The 20,257-nt window shown below is 35.7% G+C and overlaps 1 protein-coding gene across 4 annotated transcripts in view; it reads right to left on the reverse strand.

Annotated features, from left to right (window-relative positions):
• Window positions 1-187: 187 nt before the first annotated feature.
• LOC107747271 (FERM domain-containing protein 6-like) overlaps window positions 188-20,257 on the reverse strand; it is a 22,668-nt gene continuing 2,598 nt past the window's right edge. The window contains exons 2-15 of one of the 4 annotated variants that reach the window (XM_016561734.1): window positions 12,487-12,686; window positions 12,172-12,262; window positions 9,227-9,306; window positions 8,897-8,973; window positions 7,457-7,652; window positions 6,917-7,072; window positions 6,603-6,668; window positions 5,112-5,180; window positions 4,756-4,930; window positions 3,428-3,697; window positions 2,874-3,005; window positions 1,864-1,931; window positions 1,536-1,785; window positions 188-1,420 (exon numbers count right to left, since the gene is read on the reverse strand). In XM_016561734.1, coding sequence (XP_016417220.1) covers window positions 1,419-1,420; window positions 1,536-1,785; window positions 1,864-1,931; window positions 2,874-3,005; window positions 3,428-3,697; window positions 4,756-4,930; window positions 5,112-5,180; window positions 6,603-6,668; window positions 6,917-7,072; window positions 7,457-7,652; window positions 8,897-8,973; window positions 9,227-9,306; window positions 12,172-12,262; window positions 12,487-12,564 — 1,710 coding nt within the window. In that variant the 5' untranslated portion in view covers window positions 12,565-12,686 and the 3' untranslated portion in view covers window positions 188-1,418. Of the gene's footprint in view, window positions 1,786-1,863; window positions 1,932-2,873; window positions 3,006-3,427; window positions 3,698-4,755; window positions 4,931-5,111; window positions 5,181-6,602; window positions 6,669-6,916; window positions 7,073-7,456; window positions 7,653-8,896; window positions 8,974-9,226; window positions 9,307-12,171; window positions 12,263-12,486; window positions 12,687-13,574; window positions 13,648-20,257 lie in introns of those variants that run through there. The other 3 variants (XM_016561735.1, XM_016561733.1, XM_016561736.1) reach the window with 3 other exon arrangements.

The raw sequence follows: 20,257 nt of genomic DNA on the forward strand, positions 1-20,257 counted from the left end.
ACACTAAATGGAGTTTAAACATTTTGCTGTAATCACAAACAGACTGAGATACAATAATTATAGTCAATAATTTATTCCTGAAAAATGAAAGTGGGACACTTTTATAGCTACTGAATTGAAAATACACAGTAAAGAGTTAAAATATAACCATATTATCATTACATCAGTCATACCTGATCACTGACCCTGCGTTTAAGCTAAATGCTTTTATCAGTTTACTGTATTTCTATGTAATGAAAAACACATACACATATTGTACTACTGAATTTAACACCAGCTATGTTTATTCATACTATTCATTCCTATTGTTTTTCCTTTCACTGAAAGGAACACATATATGGGCATACTTTTAATAGGATGTGTGTTTACAATACATAAAGAAATTACACCCACCATTATGTACAGAACCTCTGAGGGCTTGATGTGTGTTTTGTAATTATCGAAATCAAAAGAGCTCCATGTATCCTGAACAAAACAAACATGATCTGTATACAGCGAACAAATCTTTGATCTTATTGTTCTTTTAAAAGTTCATCACAGTTCAACATTACTTGTGTAGTAAAGAACTATGTGATATTATATTAAGTATATTAAACCAGTGGTTAGATCTCATAAAACAACATACGTGGAATATTTTGGTTTGACCTTTTAACCTTGTTCCAATCCTGATTGCAGGTTTAAGTGGGTTGGGAACAAGAGTACTGTCTGTACACAATTATAACAGGAGAACAGGTGGTGCATATTCAGCGTGTTTCATGACCAAAAATGACTCCAAAGACAGTGAACGTGAATTTTTGTATCATATTTGATATGATTAACCACTATTGACATTAGTAATGTAACTGTGTGATCTCAAACATTAAATGGAACTCCAAGTTAAAAGTCTTTGTTTAAAGGAACGTATGGCATTTTATTGCATGAGTACAAGACATGTTTTTGTCTTCTTAGTGGATTTTCTGGTAGCTTCTGTCTGTATTCATAATGTAATTCAGAGAATGTTCCTCCAAGTTTGACATTCTCAAGCCATTTTAGAGCAAATGTGAAATTTAGAGGTCCAACGTTTCCTTCCCTAAACAAACTTTGTAGCATAACATGTTACACCATGTCCTAACTAGGTGTGAACTAACAGGTAATTTGTCTGCCTACAAAGAATGTGAAAATGTTTCGTTTTGATGTTTAATATACAGTTCAGCCAAGCAGAACAGGATTTGGACCAATGAAGTTCACTGTGGGAGGGGCCTCTTGCTTATTGTAGTCACAGCCAGTTAGAATTGACTTGGAGAAGGTTTTATTATCAAGTACACGGTTTTAGCGTAGTAATGCCTGATTCTTCTAAGATTATTCATTAACGCATTCTGTAGAAAGTTCTACATGTTGTATAATATGTAAAACAACCCACAATTGTTCATATTGTCCTGTTGTTGAACAGCATAGAAACACATCTGAGCGTTGGTTGAGTTTTAACAAAATTCCTGATGAAAATGTGTCCTGTTAGCGCTTCAGACAACAGGAAGCTGTGGTCTTCTTAGTTTCTTAAAGGACAAGCTCAAGCGGCTGGTTATCATCCAGCAGGTCCAGAGATAGGCAGTTCGTGGAGCGCTGGACACAAAATGAAGTACTGTCTGGACACAGGCTGGTTGGGGAATGCGGAAGCCCAAACGTGTAGCTGACAGAGGTGTCTGGAACCGATGCCGTTCCCAGAGGGAGAAGAGGGGAATACAGTCGCACGTCATCCAGACTCAGACTGTAGCGGTCGGCTGGGTTACGGGACTTCTGATTTAAAACCTGTAATGGGTAATGAGCAGTTAGTGACATGATGAAGGAATGAAAAGGGAAAGATTGGAGAAGACAGAGGCGGCAAACCTGTTTCATGCTGTCTGGATCACAATGGTCCACTTGATCGTTGACTGTAACTGAACTCATTTGTAGACCTAGAAACAGACGTTACAGTAAACAGGAGCAGATTTATATTCTCATCACAGTCTGCAGGCAAATATTGATTTACTGTATTTCAAAATTGTCAAAAAAAAGCATTTATGCTTTTAAGTCCTAATGCACTAATACAATATTGTGACGCGCTGATTTGTAGTCCCATCTGTTTACATTCCATTTTTATACTGCCATTTAAAAGTTTAGGAAATAAATTAATAATTTTATTGAGCAAATATGCATTAAAGTGATCAAAAGTGGCAGTTAAGACTTTTAGATTTTTACAAAAAAAAAAAAAAAAACTATTTTAAACATCTTGAAAATCTTACAAAAATAAAAAATATAATGTAATAGTTTCCACAAAAATATTAAGCAGCACACTTAGTTTCAATAAAAAATTCCATTAATTTCTTTAGCAATCAGAATATTAGAATGACTTCTGTAGGATCACGTGACACTGAAGACTGAAGTAATGGCTGCTGAAAATTCAGCTTTGCAATCATAGGAATAGGTTACATTTTAAATATATTAAAATAGAAAACAGCTATTTTGAATTGTAATAATATTTCACAACATTACTGTTTTTTCTGTATTTTTGATTAGATAAATTCAGCCTTGCTGAGCACTTGTTTAATAACAGATAAACATTAATTGCATGACAACTGCTAAAAAATATATATCAATCATATAATTAAAATATATAATATAATAATATAACATAAATGTGATAATCATCATGATCATAATAAATATTTATATACAATTTATACATAAAAATCTTGCACAAATCGCTCACTTGCCAGTAGTAGTATGCATGCACTTTCTCCATGATTTACACATTTAGTAACTTTATTTTTATGTTATGCAACAACGAAACAAATAAATTAAAGAATTAAATACAAATGAATCAGAAACAGATAGATAAGGTTTGAAAGTGTCCTCACCTTTGAATTCAGTGTCTGATTGGATGGTGGGACAGTCGACGGACACGCCCTCCAGCAGCTCAGCCAATCGTAAGATATCCAAAGGATCGTCCACAGAGACCTCCCCAGGCTCCTTCACCACATCCTGCAAATCTACATTCAGATTTCATCACCAACAGTCCATCATGGGTTAATCTGTGCTTAACCTTGTCGTAAATCTAACGTGTTGTGACAAAAGATTTTGTCTTTCACTGTCAGTGCGAACGTGACATTTTGCAAGTCAAGCTGTCTGAGCAATTAAACTAAATAACTTCAGAACAACCTCAACAGCTTCATCTATGTCTTTTCAGCACTACATATGCAAGGAATCCTAGCAATGCTTATCTGTCAGCAGACCATGTCAAATTGATGAGCGTGACATTTTATACTGTTGCATAACAACTGCACAAGTATTCAAGCCCAGCAAATGATATGTGACTCTACAGTTGGCAGATGAGTTTAGAGAAATGTTGATTATAAACATAGTTGTATATATTTTTTAGTACTGATTAGGACTAAAGTTGTTTGACCCTCACCTTCCTCCTGCCACTCATCTTCATCCGTCTGAGCTTTGCTGCTCGTGTCGATGCCAGAGGTGTGTGAGGAGCCGTGACTGACAGCAGAGATGAAGGACTTTTCCTTCTCCTCCATGGAAACCATCTCTACAGAGACGCTGTTTTGCCTGGTGTCCGCCTCAATGCCAGAGCTGCTGGTGGAGTGTCGAGACAGACGAGGACTGCCCTCGCTGCACGGTTGATCCAGGTCTAGCTCATCACTGATGTACGATTCACGGTACCTCTTCTTCTCTGGATCCAAAAAGAGAGCAAAAAATATTATTTCATCGAAAACAGCCTGACATGGCAGAATAATTATTTTACTAATAAGGGTGATTCTCACAAATGCTTTAACATATTTAAGTCTTACTTCATCCAAAATGAAAGGAAAAAATAAATTATATGTTTCGATTTGGTAACCAGACGTCTCTGTTTTCAGGGGAAACAGGGTGTCTAAAAAGTAGTAATTTCTGTATACAGTATATTCACAGTTTGTGATGAAGCTCATTCTGAAAATATATGTTCAATACAATTTTATCCAATTTATTTTATTTATTTTTGTAAAGTCAGAATTTTGTTACAATACTGTTTTGAACGGTTTGCTCTTTGACAGGGTTAATATTTACTGTTTTACATAGTGTGATTTGCCGAGTTATATTAATTAAATATTACTTAATATTAAGTTTTATAATCTTATAGGAGCCCAAAACGTAAAACTGTATTGTCCCCATTTTTAGCTTTATAGGCAACAAGAAGTGAGATTTCAATGATATTTTGACCACTCAACTAGGAAATGTACTAGTTTCTATTTCAGAAATCTGGTCACCTTATTTTTCCATTCAATTCGGGTATATTTGTATAGCACTTTTCACAATACTAACCATTTCAAATATTGCAATCAAGAAGCCAGAGGTGACTGTGTCAAAGAAAAAGAATATTAAAAAAACAGTTTATTCTTTTATAATCTATTTCCTTGACACTGTCACCTCCACTTAGTGTTAAAGAAAATTAAGCCTATTTTTTCCATAACTATTTTCCAAGACCATTGTGACATTACTGACATTTCTTCCTCCAGTACTCATTACTATAAATAAAAAATTAATCTGGAAATGAAAGTGGAAGTGGGAAGTAAAATAAATACATTATTATAAGTACTTGCTTACATAAAAATTGTTTTTGTGAGGTCTCTGAAGTCAATAAACGAATGGGCTATAATAGAACCAACACCACTGAGAAGAAAACAAAAAACAAAATCACACTACAAAAGCAGGCATGAAGGGCCTGGAGATGAATATTATGTGGACACACACCCTCTGTCTCCTCCAGCTGCCGCAGGTGTTTGAGCGCAGGTTGCAAACTGAGGTACAATCGGTGACAGGAACTTAAATGCAGCAGAAGATGTCGGGAACGAAAAGCCGAACCCGTGTAGTACACCAGCTTCCTCGCGGAGGGCAAACCATCCGGCTGGATCTCAAACTTCTTCCCCTGTGCAGAGAGCAGAAGACAGAACCTCTGTATTTTTGAAAATTTACTTTTAATGTTACAGCAGGTGTTCAAGCACCACAATTCAAATCACATCAAAGACCAAAAATCACTTGAAATGAGGGAGAAACAGTGAGGTCTGGTGTGATCTAATATTGTAACAAGCAGTAACATTAAATGTTACCAGAAAAGTGAGTCGTCCCACATGAAACCAGGGGAAGTCATACAGCAGATCCCGCACATTGTTCACCTCCTGCAAATAAAAGAAACAAGGCCTCTGTCACACGAAAAGGGTCAAGTCAGAAGAATGGGATTTGTTAGAAAATTCAATGGCTCAGATTCCGATTCCACTAAATGGTTCAGGTTCCTTTATGATTCTATTACTGATTCTTTTATTACTTTTAAGAAAGCCAAATAATTGGTCCTAATCATACTTCATATATATATATATATATTTTTTTTTTTTATAATAATTTTTATATTAATATTACAATAATATGTGACCCTGGACCACAAAACCAGTCAGCAGTAGCACGGGTATATTTGTAATAATAGCCAACAATACACTATATAGGTCAAAATTATCGATTTTTCTTTTATGCCAAAAATCACTAGGATATTAAGTAAAGATCATGTTCGATGAAGATACTTTGTAGATTTCCTACCATAAATATATCAAAACTTAATTTTTGATTAGTAATATGCATGGCTAAGAACTTTATTTGGACAGATTTAAAGGCGATTTTCTCAATATTTAGATTTTTTTGCACCCTCAGATTCCAGATTTTCAAATAGTTGTACCTCAGCCAAATATTGTCCTATCCTAACAGTTAATTAGTCAACTTTCAGATGATGTATAAATTTCAATTTAAAAAAATTGACCTTTATGACTGGTTCTGTGGTCCAGGGTCACATATTTGTATTAAGATAACAAATATTACCATTTATACGAAAAAAAAATTTATACATAACATTTTTATAGAATTTTATCATTTATTTTATTACAAACAACACACAGTTCATTATTCAGTTGAAGTAGTTTCTTGAAAATGGAACTAACATTTAGATCTCCTAACCCTACTTGCTACAAAACCCCGTTCCACAGATCATTTGTTAGATTATTTGTAATATAAGCTTATTTGGCAGTGTGAGAAAGGAGTAATATATAAATCCTGTTCTTTATCAAAGCAGAAGGGGAGCCCATTTAAGGTTGGGGTCCATGCCTCACCACACTGGGTCTTTGATCTCTTAGACACAGGGCCCTTAGTTTAATCCAACCCTAGATGCTTTAACGGGCAGATCAGTGGACTCAAGGGAAAGGCATGCACTCCAAATCCCTGTTTATGGACTGAACCGTCTGATATATGCATTCCAGTCAGGCCTATCTGGAGAGCTCTATCATTGTGATTGGCACCGGCTCAAAGAGAAAACACAGGACTGCACTGAATCACAGAATGATGCACAATGAAGTAGGCCATTCACATGTGCTTTGCAGCGAAAAGCAACCAGAAGTCCATCATTTTCAATGAGGGCTGGTGATTTCAGGTAATGTGCAACAACTACTGTTGCGATGTTGCTGTGTCCAATTTTTGCACTGCTGCAATTTATATACAGGAAGTGTTTTTCCCTGTTTTTAGTGGCAAGAAAAATGCCTCATTCATTCACAAACACACACCTGATACACTTGCATTCCTCGTAGAGTGAGTCCAAGGAGCGCTGAACCTTTCTCTTCTTTCTTGTCCTACAGGAAAAAGACACAGGCTTAGTAACACACTTTTTAATGATAGATAGATAGATAGATAGATAGATCTTGAGCTGCTGTTGTAATATTACTCAATCAAGCACACTGCAGTTCCATCAGGTGCCACTAGTAGTGCAGAAATGACTTCACCTTTAACTTCTACTTTGATGAAAATATTTTCACATTCCACAGCTGAGAATGTCTTGACCTACAGCAAGGCATTCTGATAACCGTGCATGGCCTCTGACCTTCTGTAGGCGATAAAAGGTGACTGGGACATCCTCCAGACGGCAGGATTCTCTGATAAAGAGCAGGATAGCGTCACGCGAGGACATCCCCCACAGCTCTTTATGAACCTTGGGCCCGTGACACAGCAGGTAGTCAATGCCACGCTTCGCAATTATCTATAAGAGAGCAGACACGGGTCATGCGTGATTATAAAATGAGTGTGGGCTCTCAGCGTGCTTTATTAGACTTACAAAAACTTTAATCAAACCCCTGCTGTAAAAGCACAAGAAGAATTTGCTGGTTTGGTGTTTTTCAAAAAATGCTAGTCAGTCAGCATGGTCTTTCTGGTGAAGCTGGTTGTCCATGAAAGTCTTGTTAGTTAAAAACCCTGGACTAAAGACGATAGCATACCAGCGTCCAAATACCACAAATGCTGGACTTTTCAACCAAGTAAACCAACTTTTAAACCAAATCTTTATATGATTAAAAACAAAGTAAGCACCTCTTGCTTGGATGCAAATGTATGTGATTGTATTTTATACACTTTAATGAAGATTTACCCAGGGTGGAAAGTATTCTTTGGGTTGGAAATACACAGTGTGTCCCTGACTGTGGCTGTCTGAGGGGTGGTCAGAGTGATCGGCCTGTAGGGCGTATCCTGCAAGCTGGAAATACACTTCCTCCTGCTGTCGGCATTCTGAGCGCAGGAAACGTTCCCGCAGATCATAGTAGTACAGTTTTCTCGCTTTACGCTCACTGAGAACACAGAAAAAGAGTAAGAAAAAGAGCATGAGAAAAATAAACTAGACATCAAATATAAATGTTTTAGCAAGAATTATTTCCTATTTATAATTCTATTTCCAATAAATCCTGTTCTTTTGAACTTTCTATTATTATTTAGTTCACTCAAACGAAAATGTTGGTCATTAATTACTCACCCTCATGCCGTTCCAAACCCGTAAGACCTTTGTTCATCTTCAGAACACAATTGAAGATATTTTTGATAAAATCCGAGAGCTTTCTGACCTTCCATAGAGAGCAGTGCAACTGAAATGTTCCCAGACCCAGAAACGTAGTAAGGACATTAGTAAAATAGTCAATGTAGGGTCAAAAAGCTCTCAGATTTCATCAAAAATATCTTAATTTGTGTTAAGAACGGCATGAGGGTGAGTAATTAATGACAGAATTTTCATTTTGGGGTGAACTAACACTTTAAAGAATCCTTAAAAAATGTATCACTGTTTCCACAAAAATATTAAGCAGCACAACTATTTTCAACATTGATAGTAATGTTAAGAAATGTTTCTTGAGCAGCAAATCAGCATATTAGAATGATTTCTGAAGGATCATGTGACACTGAAGACTGGAGTAATGATGCTGAAAATTCAGCTTCACCATCACAGAAATAAATTACATTTAAAAATGTATTAAAATAGAAAGTGGTATTTTAAATTGTAATACTATTTAACATTATTATTGTTAAATAAATGCAGCCTTGGTGAGTGTGAGACTTCTTTCAAAAGCATTAAAACGGCCCCTAAACTGAAAAATTAAATGTTTGAAATGAAATGTTTCTAAGAATTCACATCAAGCCTACTTTAAAATTTTAAAATAGAACAAAATTAATTCTGCCATCATTTTCCAATTTAACTATATTAATCCAGCAAAACTAAATATGACATAAAATTAATTTAAAAATAAATTTAATGAAAGACTCTCCTCGGTCTATCTTCAAAATCCTCCACTCATTTCCCACATTCAATAAAATCTAAAGTTAGGCTGAGTTTCATAATAAGCAGTTTTCAGTTACACCACACCCAGATGAGGGAGGGAAATTCTTCCTAATAAAAACAGCTTTCAAAGACAGGCCACATTAAAACCAGATCACAAGCCCACTCAAACTGGCCTCACACCCTGGTAGATTAAAACTAATGAAGGAATGAGGCCAAGGAGAGGATTCCTCCCTTCAAACGTTCGGGAATCTCTGGCCTGTTTCTTACCAGATGAGTCTGCCATTCTCCACATAGTACTGGACCTTCAGACAGAGCAGGGGAGGGATTGGCCTCTTCTGTGACCCCTGCCGAGAGAAAGAACAGGCTCGACTAGGTTACTGTGGCAACCCCCTCATTATGAAGTCACTCCCACATCCCGACCGGCCTACTAGTGTTTATCTTTACTATCATACTGTAACCGTGCTGATGACCACAAGGAACACGAGGAACACTATTTATATTTATATGATTATCACATTGATGAACCATGTATTTTACAGATATGTAAAAGAACACCATGGTACTACTGATAATGATGGAGGACCGTGTTATGCTCACCTTTCCTGAGTCCTGTTTCCACTCCTTAGGAAAGTACGTAGCAAGTTTCTCTTCCAAGTCCAGAAAGATGTGCTCATTGTCTAAAACAGCCCAGAAAGGACACACAGGAAACAAGCGTAAATGCTTTCGGCATGCAAACAATGGCATCAAGAATTCATGCATGAAATCTGCCCAACAATGACCTCAATTAGGGAGACGGCTGGAATGAAAAGACCCGTTGAGTCATTGGTGAACGCAGGGTATGCAACAACCCCAACCGCAGACAAAACTTACCCCAGTAAAAACTAGCAGCCTCATGCCAGAGCGATTGCGATTGCAAAAGAATTCTAGCGCTTTGAGTAAATCGTGTAAACACTTCTAAAAAGGAGCTTGTGCAAGAATGGAATTAAGATGGTTTAAATAAATGTCACAATGGAAAAAATGAAAGAAGATTTAGCTAAGACCAATAAATAGATGTTATTTCCCAAAGTGTTTAGAAACAAGGTTTCAAGCACATTCTTTTCATTCAAGTGGTCCATGTGATTTATTTCATTTGCCAACGTGACCTCTTTAGTATTTGTATGCAAAGTAGTGATACACACATAGATTATCATATGTTTGAATAGGCACTGACTTGTACAATAGCAATGTACTGTCAGCAACAAAAAAGCAAATCATTACACTTTACACTAAATTTCAATTACCATTATTTAAAAACATTTTTATAATTTATACAAAGAACATTATTATTAGGGTTAGGATTATTATTTCTTCATATATTTTTGTAAAATAATCAAATAATAAAATGAAGTAATTTTATTTTTAAAATATGCAAACATAAGACATCATTCATACTTATACTCTATTATATTCATAAATATAGTCTATATACACTACTGGTCAAAAGTATGGAATTTTTTATGTTTTTAAAAGAAGTCTCTTATGCTCACAAAGGCTGCATTTATTTGATTAAAAATATAGTAAAACCATAATATTGTGAAATATCATTGCAGTTTGAAATAAGTGTATTGTATTTGAATATATTTTATAATGTAATTTATTTCAGTGATGGCAAAGCTGTTTTCAGCATCATTACTCCAGTTTACAGTTTCACATGATTATTTTATTAAAAAAACATTTATTTTCAGGATTCATTTAATGAATAGAAAGTTCAAAAGAACAGAATTTATTTGAAATAGATTTTTTTTTTAACATTGTTTTGATTACTTTTGATCAATTTAATGTAAGGCTGGACAAAAGTTTTTTTTTTTTTTATAAAGAAATCATATTCCCTCTCAACTTCTGAATGGTAGTGTATCACAGTTTAAACAAAAATATGATTATATACAGTATTTATAAATACAGTAATAAATTATGAGTGATTATGAAAATTCAGAGTAATTCATATTAAGTTTTAGATGCTGTCAGAATGTTTATATTGTATGTTTCAGTATCTATACAAACATATAAATGTATGTGAACTTGTTAACACTTTATGTTATGTTTTTACAAGTGCAAGTTCACATTCCGTTCAGTTTATCCATGCTTTATCACTGCTAACTTCGCATCACTACCTCCCTCACTAAATGACTCAAACTCTTTCTGACTCACTGTCTCTTTATCCGAGGTTCATGACGAGAAGGTTGTGACCCTGCTAAACGCTCAGCCAATATCAATTGCTCTCTCCTGCTGCCTCTCTGCAGTGAAGTGGTGAATCATGGTGAATTCCAGGCTTAAAGTTAATATAGCTTGATTCCAAGCCTCAGGGGTCACCAGCCCTCAAATACACAAAAACAAAGACACTCTTATCCAAGAGGAAAAAGGTATTCAAGGGAAGAAGAAGCTGGAATGAGGCTTTTGAATGAGAGGTTGAAAATGAGAGCAAAAAGAGAATAATATAGAGAGAGCCTGATTGGAATGGCAAAAGACAAATATTAGATGCCACATTAGTTTGAAATGGATTTAATTCATATTTCCCTGGGAACAAAAGCAAGTTTGTGTCTTTGCAGATTATGTTATTCAGGTGCAGTTCATACATTGCTTGAATTGGCAAACAACCTTGAAGGCCTTGAGCTGCAAGCATCTGCATTTGAAAGTCTTCAGTGAAAGACAAATAAAGCAACTCAAATGTGGTTACAATTTTCATTTACAGTAGATACAAAAACACACGTCCTTTGAGATTCACATACACTCTAAAAACAAAATAAAGGTTCTTTCGCATCTGGTTCCATGAAGAACCTTTAACATTCATGGAACCTTTCCATTGCACAAAAGGTTTTCAATAGTGGAAAAAGTTCTATAGATTATTATAATGTTCTTTACACTAAGAAAACAATGGCTCTTTTAAGAACTGTTCACTGAAAGATTCTCTGGTGAACTAAAAGTGATTCTGCTATGACATCACTGCAAATTAGTGGTTCAACGGATCACAAATCTCACGGTTCGGATCACATTACGGTTTTTGACCGACGGATCGGATCATTATTCGGATCAGCAAAAAAAGAAAAATATTTCAATTTATCTTGCTTTCCATTTATTACTTAATGTGAAGTATTTCTTCTGATACCACAGCAAATAATACTAGATTAACTAAGAAAGTTTAAACATGATTAAAGAGACAAGAGAACAGGTCAGAAGAGGATTCAGTTCGGTGTTCGCGCACCATCTGAAACCCGTGTGCGTGCGGCTGTGCGCGTAGAGAACAGCGCGCATGTAACGAATGGAGTTCCCTTTCGCCTTTTCTCTCTGGAATTGTTTAAAATTCGCTTGCTTGTGTAAATACTAACAAATGATAAACTTATACTCTATTATGGTTAAATTTTGCAATTAATCCGCGGATCACATGCGTGCCGAGCCGTGGGGCTTGGTCCGTACGGATCAACTACGATCCGTTTAACCACTACTGCAAATCCCCCTGTTGCGACCTTTAAAAGGGTACACTGCAATTGGGAAGAATCAATTCTTACTTTTGACTAAAGTCAATCCAAAGTAGTGCAGCTGTTTAACCTCGAGAAGCTCACAGACACTATGAAACACATCTTGACCCGTTGCTTTTAGCTTGGAGGAAAAGAAAAACAGATTTGACAATGAATCAGGTACAAAAACATGATTTTAAAATGCATTCTGATTCTAAATGCTTGCATTCAACTCAATAAACAAACACACATCTGCACATTTTATATACTGTATATTACAAAATAAAGTACAGCCTTCCGTAGGTTATTACTTTTTGTCATTGCTGCAAATCACAATATGAAATATTACAAGAGCTGAATATTTACCCCCACTGTGATGTCCAATGTCTCCTTGGTGGGAAGGAGGACACATACTGTCCTCTCTAGTTTGGTGGGGACAGACATGGCCTATGAAATCTCATCCACATACACGCATGCGTACACACAGATACAGTCACACACTCACACTGGCCTCTTTCTCTTCAAGATGCTTTGTCTACAGGTATTGGCTTCTTCATTTTGAATATCTGTAAAAGAACAACAACAAAAAAACAAGACTCTCCTTCAGTGTAAGTCTATAGGATTTTATGCCCATTTTATCATCTGCCAGGTGGAAATCATATGCTTGAAAAGTAATAGCACACCTCTCCTCAACAAACTTTATGATATGAGATATCATCCATGTCAAAAATACAAATGGGTGGGACAATTTATGAAATGACCTTAAGTGTGATCCATTGTAATAGTGTTGCTTGCCTTAGCTAACTATCAATATAATAATTGAAGAATGAAGAATGATTAGTTCTATGTCGAAATATCTGCTAATATCTTTTTTAATATCTTTTCTTATATTTCAAAACAAGGCAAAAAAAAAAAAAAAAAAAAACACTGGGGTAATTAAAATGTCTAGACTGTCCAGAAATGTTGATGACGTCTGTGGTGGAATATGCAATCATGCAATAAAAGCTCATTACATTGCACAATCTGCCCAGTTGAGTCAGATTATATAAACATCCAATTATGTAATAATTAAATTAATGCTAAACAATGAGTCTTGCAGATCCTGTGGTAAATGTTATTGGGTGATCTCTTATCGTGTTTGTGGAACTTCACTTTTCCTATAATGTAGATAAGCGCACCTGTGAAAACATCACAGGCAGCAGATGCATTCTCCACATTTTTGGGCAAATTCCACCTGCTGTATGTTTTCACTGAACTGAAATGCCTCAACATTGTCTTGTTGATACAAAACTAACCCTATAATTTGTCATTTTGCACCCATTCTATAATGCTGTACAGTGAATGTACTTGGACACTTAAGTCACACTTAAAATGTATGACTGTAAATGCAATTTTTGCCATTACTTTTAACCAAAAATGATTTTCACACAGGCGTCCTAGCAAAATACCCTCACCCTCAGGCTATCCAAGATGGTAACATATCTGGCGTATTTTAGCATTGCATCATTTGTTCACCAATGGATCCTTTGCAGCGAATGGGTGCCATCAGAATGAGAGTCCAAACAGCTGATAAAAACATCACAGTAATCCACAATCAATCCATACGACTTGTGAAGCTAAAAGCTGCATGTTTGTAATCAGTGTTGGGAAGGTTACTTTGGAAATGTAATAGGTTACAGATCACAAGTTACTCTATGTAAAATGTAATAAGTAGTGTAACTTTTCGATTACTTTATTGAAGTGATGTAACTGATTACATTTGATTACTTTTCTAAATTTCTAATGTTTTCAACTGTTAATTATTTTCAAACATGTAAACCAGGCAGGGTTAACCTTACAGTAGCACTCAACACTGATTACTGTCAGACTTTCAAAATCCTGTATCACTTGAATTAAGATTATAATACTTTCATTTTAAAGGGGACATTGGATGCAAAATTCACTTTTACATGGTGTTTGCATATAAATGTGTCTTAGCAGTGTGTGAACATAACCACCCTACAATGATAAATATCAATTCACTTATTTTTTTTAATCCCCAAAAAACCTAAACAGTCTCAGTTATCAAGCCATTTTGATTTTCTGAGCAGTATGACATCATGCTGCTCAGGCCCCACCCACGACTGCTGACGGACTGTTCCGAATTTGCATATCTCCGCCCTCAGCAGTTGTACGCTGTCTGTCATCTTCTCTGTGCTCGAGCAGCTGTATTGAAAACAATGTCTCGTAAGCAATGCAGGTGTTTTGTAGTTGGATGTAGAACATCCCGACATCAGAGCCACTGAAGACACAGTGGATTAGTTCTGCTTTTGGTGGTAACGCGCCACCGAATACACCTAAATTCGTTTATGTCTTTATGTCTATGTTCTTTCTGAATGAGGGACAATTCAAAGCAGGTTTTGCTAAAAAGTTCAAACTCAAGGATGGAGTACCCACTGTTCATGATCCAGCTGCACCTGCAGAAGAATTAAATCTCACACTTTATTTTTTATGATTACTTGCAAATCACCTTTGTTCTTCCACGGAAGAGAGGGGAGGGGTGAGCAGCAGGTCATTATGTTGCAGATATTTCATTAAGACCCTAAAGAATCATACCAACTTGTGGAAAAGGGGAATCCGATGTCCCCTTTAAAGCATAGCCTCCACAAAATCAGACTTACTTTGAGATCAATCTGAGGTTAATTACAGACTTAAAATCATAACAAGAAATAGTTTAATAGCTGATAATGATACTGTTTTTGAAATTAAATTATAAATACATAAACCCAAATTAAACCGTTATTAAATAATCATGTGTCCTATTCTGTGTACTAAATTCCTGAAACATTGGCATCTCATATTTTAGAGCAGTCAATGCAATTTGGGAAATAAATCAATTAAATCTGTGTGTGTGTGTGTGTGTGTGTGTGTGTGCGTTTTTGTGACATATGAAGACACAAATTTGTATAATGACATGGGTATGACATAGGAATTACAAGGAGAAGGTGACTTATGAGGACATTACCCCATGTCCCCATTTTTCAAAACGCTTATAAATCATACAGAGTGAGTTTTTTTGAGAAAGTAAAAATGCACAAGGTTTCCTGTAAGGGGTAGGGTTAGGTGTAGGGTTGGTGTAGGGCAATAGCACATACAGTTTGTACAGAATAAAAACCATTACGCCTACGGAATGTCCCCACAATTCACAAAAACAAACGTGTGTGTGTGTGTGTGTGTGAAAAATTCAGATGTAAACCTCTTTGCACATTTTCATAAGTAACTGTAATTTAATTACACATTTACTGTAACTGATTACAATTTCATTTATTTTGTAATTAAATTACGTAATTTCGTTACATGCAACTAGTTACTCCCCAACACTGTTTGTAATAAACAAAGTTTTTAACTTTAAATCATTGCCTTCAGGCAAAACTACAAGTCCTCTATCTATAATATTGCTTTCTCCAGTGAAAAAGTAGTCTTGTCTGAATCAGAGGACAAATATGCACAGATCATGCAGTGTTTTATTTCAAAATAGTTCTAAACAAATATGTTTGTGGATTTTGATGTGAGAGGACAACAGAGAACAGAGACTTTTTCACTGGAGGAATATTATGGATTTTGGACAGTTATGGACAGCGTTTTGTTCAGAAGCAATGGTTTAAAGTTAAAAATGTCCTAATGATGGATTTGTTTCTTACAAACATGCAGCTTTACACTTCATAAGAAGTTAATTGATGGACTGGAGTCATGTGGATTATTTGTGGATTATTGAGAAATTTTCATACCGTTACATCCCTAGTGAGTATGATGCAATCTGTTCAGATGAAGAAATAAACTCATCTACATTTTGAATAGCCAGAGGGGGAGTGAACTATTTTAGGTGAACAATTCCTTTAACATTTAACAACCACAAAGTGGTGGATTTAATCCCTTACAAACTGTAATGCTTTTCTTAAAGTCTCAACCTAAAAATGTAATTTAAGTTCAAATACCATATGTATTCTAAATGTTTACATAAATCTCTATATTAATTAGCTATTGGCTGTAATTATGCTGTTTCTCTCTCACATTGCGTTAAAGGGGTGTGTTTAATTTCAGGTGATTCAGAGCCACAGTGATGTCAGTCCACACCTGTGAATCAAGACAATATCAAGGCTACTGTTAACCGCTACAGCCTCAGAGGAATCCAGCTGCTAGCTGCTAGTTGAAGACTGAGATATGATGATAAAGGTATAGTTAACCCAAAAGATGAAGATTCTGTTGTTGTTCCAAACCTGTTTGACTTAGTTTCTTCTATGGAACACTACAGGAGATGTTAGCCAGCAAGTTAATGACAGTCACATTTCCTTTTATTGCATATTTTTTCCATGCAATGACAATGAAGGTTGACCAAAGTTATCGTTCTGCCTTTTGTGCTCCACAGAAGAATCATCACTTACTGGGAACAACACCAGAAACAAACACTAAGTAAACTACACACCTCTAATGATGCCATTTTAAAGGTGTAATGAAGCAAAAAAAAAAACAGACAAGACTTGTATACAGACCAACAATCATCCAAGCCAACAATTCAGCCAATGTCTGGTCGTTTTAAGATTATTTTGATCAATTAACATCAGCATTATCTCTCCCTTCATACACACTTTTGTTGGATGGCATGCAGTGCAAAACATTACTTAGGCCTATTTGTTTAATGCTTCCAAGACTATTACAACTCTTCTCACATTTTTTAAAAAGCCCAATCTAAACTAGCCAACAAACAGCTAGTTAACCATGGTGCCATTTTAAAATCAGAAACTGCAAAAACAATGTCCACTACTTCAAACAAAACCAAATGTATAGCCTAAGTCTGAATGCCATGAAACCCAAGCAGTCAACAGTTGTAATTTGTAACAGTTGAAACTAAAATGTTTTTGCCCAAATCATCTGGGCATCCGTATTTTTGAGCCCTGATATATTTACATCTTATTTGCTATAATTCAATTCTATTGTCAATATCATACATATCAGCATTAAATCAGCACCAAACATTGTCAAACTGCTCATAATGTTTTTAGAGAGATATCAAGAAACTCATAAACAAGAAGCAGCGAAAGAAATTCAATGGCAGTTTAACACTTCAAACCAACTCAAAACCCACAGTCTTGTTTGTTCAACCTGAAAGTGAATGAGACATGAAAACCTCCACAAACAGTCCCAGGAGGAAGTGCGTGAGGTCAGAGGGAGGGTTTGCCAGTGACCACATCTCCCGACAGGTCCTCAGGTGGTACAACTCTCTGCCGGGTGGGATTTATGGGGGTTTATCTTTAAATCAATTAATCAGATTAAATCTGACCCGTCTGGAGACCTCTGCTCTGGACCAGTCTAGATCTGAGGGGGCAAGTGCAAGACCTCTTAAAGAAACAGTTCAGAAAAATTAAACTTCTGTCATCATTTGCATATGATGCAAATGAAAACTAAAACTACAACTATTAAAAACATTTTTGTTAAATGAAATAAAGCAATAAAGGAAAAACTTAAACTAAACGAAAATTAGAAATGCCTTGGCAGCTAACTGAAATAAGTTTAAACTGAAGCACTAAAAATTACCAGCTGGAAATAAATAAAAACTGAAATGAAGTGAATAAAAAACTGATAAAAATGACAAAATTACTAAAATGAAAAAGAAAACTGAAAATATGTAAAAAAAAAAAATAATAATAATAATAATAAAAAACTATAAAATATAATAAATAATACCAAAATTGTAACACAAAAGCAGAAATTATAAGGACTGCTTGTCACTGTTTTCAATTTACTTTTACATTACATTTACATTTAGTCATTTAGCATGATGCTTTTATCCGATGATGACAATAGAAGCAATCAAAACCAACCAATTTAATTACAAGCTTCAATTTCAGTCTTCATAAAAGGATGCAGAATCCCCATAAAGTATCATATCCACTAAAGTATCGATTTTCTGTAAGACACAGAATATTAAGTCATGATAAACTTTCCCTCCAGTGCTGTTAACCACTGTGATCAAATGACTGAATCAATGAGCTGAACACAAGAACCAAATCCATCAATTTGTGAATGAAATCATTCAGACACGGTTTGTGAACCAGATGAAACAAATTCAATAGATTAATTGAAAATATCCAACTCAAAAGTATGATTGGTACTTCTTCCATTAACTAATGAAGTTTAGTTAATAACTGTCTGTCCATCACACAAAGATATCGTAAGACTTACAGTAAAGCCAACAAGCCATTTAGGCTTTATGTATAATCATTTTGCTTGCATTCAAGCTTAGTTGTAGCTGCAAGAAAGAAGACCACAAAAAAAAAAAAAAAAACTCAAACAGTCTTGGAACAACTGGGTGAATAAATGAAGACAGAATTTTCTCTAACTTTGATTTAGGGCTGCGATAATTCGATAACGATAATTATCACGATATAATTTTCCCCGATAAAACGATATGAAGAGTTCGATAAATGTTCGATATAATGTTTATGCGCCAAAAGCGGAACGAAACAGCGCGCCACACGGACCGTTTATCTGCTCGGATAAAGTTGAAACTGCCGCGCGGCGCAAGCTCACTAGAGCAGATGCGTTTACTCGCCCCTTGTCTATGGGCTTACATTTCTGCCACATTTCTGAGCACGAAAGATCATATTTTGAGCGCACAAAAGTGCATTTTGCACGCGCGCGATCTGAGTTTTGTGGCGAAAACGTTCGTTTCGCAAAGAAAAAAGTATTTAGAGCGCACGAAAATCTATTTTGCATTTAAAATGTGTCCAGTCATTCTCTTTTGCGCGTGCAACGTTTCACTAGCTTGCTCACCTGATGCCCCCCTCAGTGCTCGCTAAATATAAATTCTTCAAACAGTGGTACAAGAGGATGTGGTGCTGGTCCTTCAAGAGTCACTCTCAACTTATCTGTCTATAAAGCCTATATATATATAATTTCTTATATATAGTCTCTGAGAACCTGACACCTTGTACTTCTGGAGACTCCAGGTAGGTTGCAGTTCTGGAAAATGGTGGTGCTGGAGACTAAATGGTTCCTGGTGATTTCACACCTAATTCTTAATCTTAATTCCTAATTCTTTTGCAGTTAACATGCATCTTTTCTTCTCCACATGTTTTTGGCTGACCCTGCTGACCCACTGAGCATTTTGCTGTCCAATGGTTATGCATTAATTTTGCAATTTCTAGTATTGTATTCGTTTTTAATATTTAATATTTAATAATACTCATGGGCATTTAATAATTGTTGACTTTCAGTCTGAGTTAAATCTCTTTTTTGGCTCATTTTATCTGTAAAAGAAAATCTGCTTAATAATTATGCACACCTGAATATAAGACATTTTTCACTTCCAGCCTTATGAATAATTATATATCAATTATACGTATTTTAAATGCAAAATTGATTTTCGTGTGCTCGAAATACTTTCTTCTTTGCGAGACAAACATTTTCTCCACAAAACTCAGTTCGCGCGCGTGCAAAACGCACTTTTGCGCGCTCAAAATATGATCTTTCGAGCGCAGAATTGCGGCAGAAATTTAATCCCATACTTGTCCAAATACCCACACTTGCGGTCTTGGCCACTTGAGGGCGCGTACGCACAACAGAAAGTAAGTGCGCAAGACTGTCCCAGGTCTTAAAGGGGTCACCTTTAAAAATGCCAAAGCGCAGCGCCCTTAACGCACACTAAATCCACACTCCGCTCCACAATCCACCGCTCCAGAGCGGTATTCGAGGCTTAGTGTATCCCACCATGCATCATGTTCTGGAAATAAATCGTGAGACTTTATGCCAAGATCGCGCAAGAGGTCACGGAAACCTTTCCAATGTAAGTTAAATATTAATAATAATAAGATATTACATATAATTTGGTAGTAAAACAAAGTGCTACACAATTTATTGCTGCAAAGATTAGTAATTTATTTTTGTACAACATTTGCAACTGCTTTTTATCACTTAATTAGAAGCACCCGTTTTAAATTGTGTCATCTGTTATAGGGACTACTGAACATTAAAATTAATAGTATTGAAAATAAAAATTTTAACTCTGTAAACACTTGCGTTTTTACAACATTAGTGTGTCCCATCAGGTAATGAAAAGTTCTACACACACTTGTGGTCTTCATGCTCACTTGAACACTTG

This window comes from Sinocyclocheilus rhinocerous, unplaced genomic scaffold (genome assembly GCF_001515625.1).
Source record: "Sinocyclocheilus rhinocerous isolate Xijiao unplaced genomic scaffold, SAMN03320098_v1.1 scaffold1069, whole genome shotgun sequence".
Classification (NCBI taxonomy): domain Eukaryota; kingdom Metazoa; phylum Chordata; class Actinopteri; order Cypriniformes; family Cyprinidae; genus Sinocyclocheilus; species Sinocyclocheilus rhinocerous.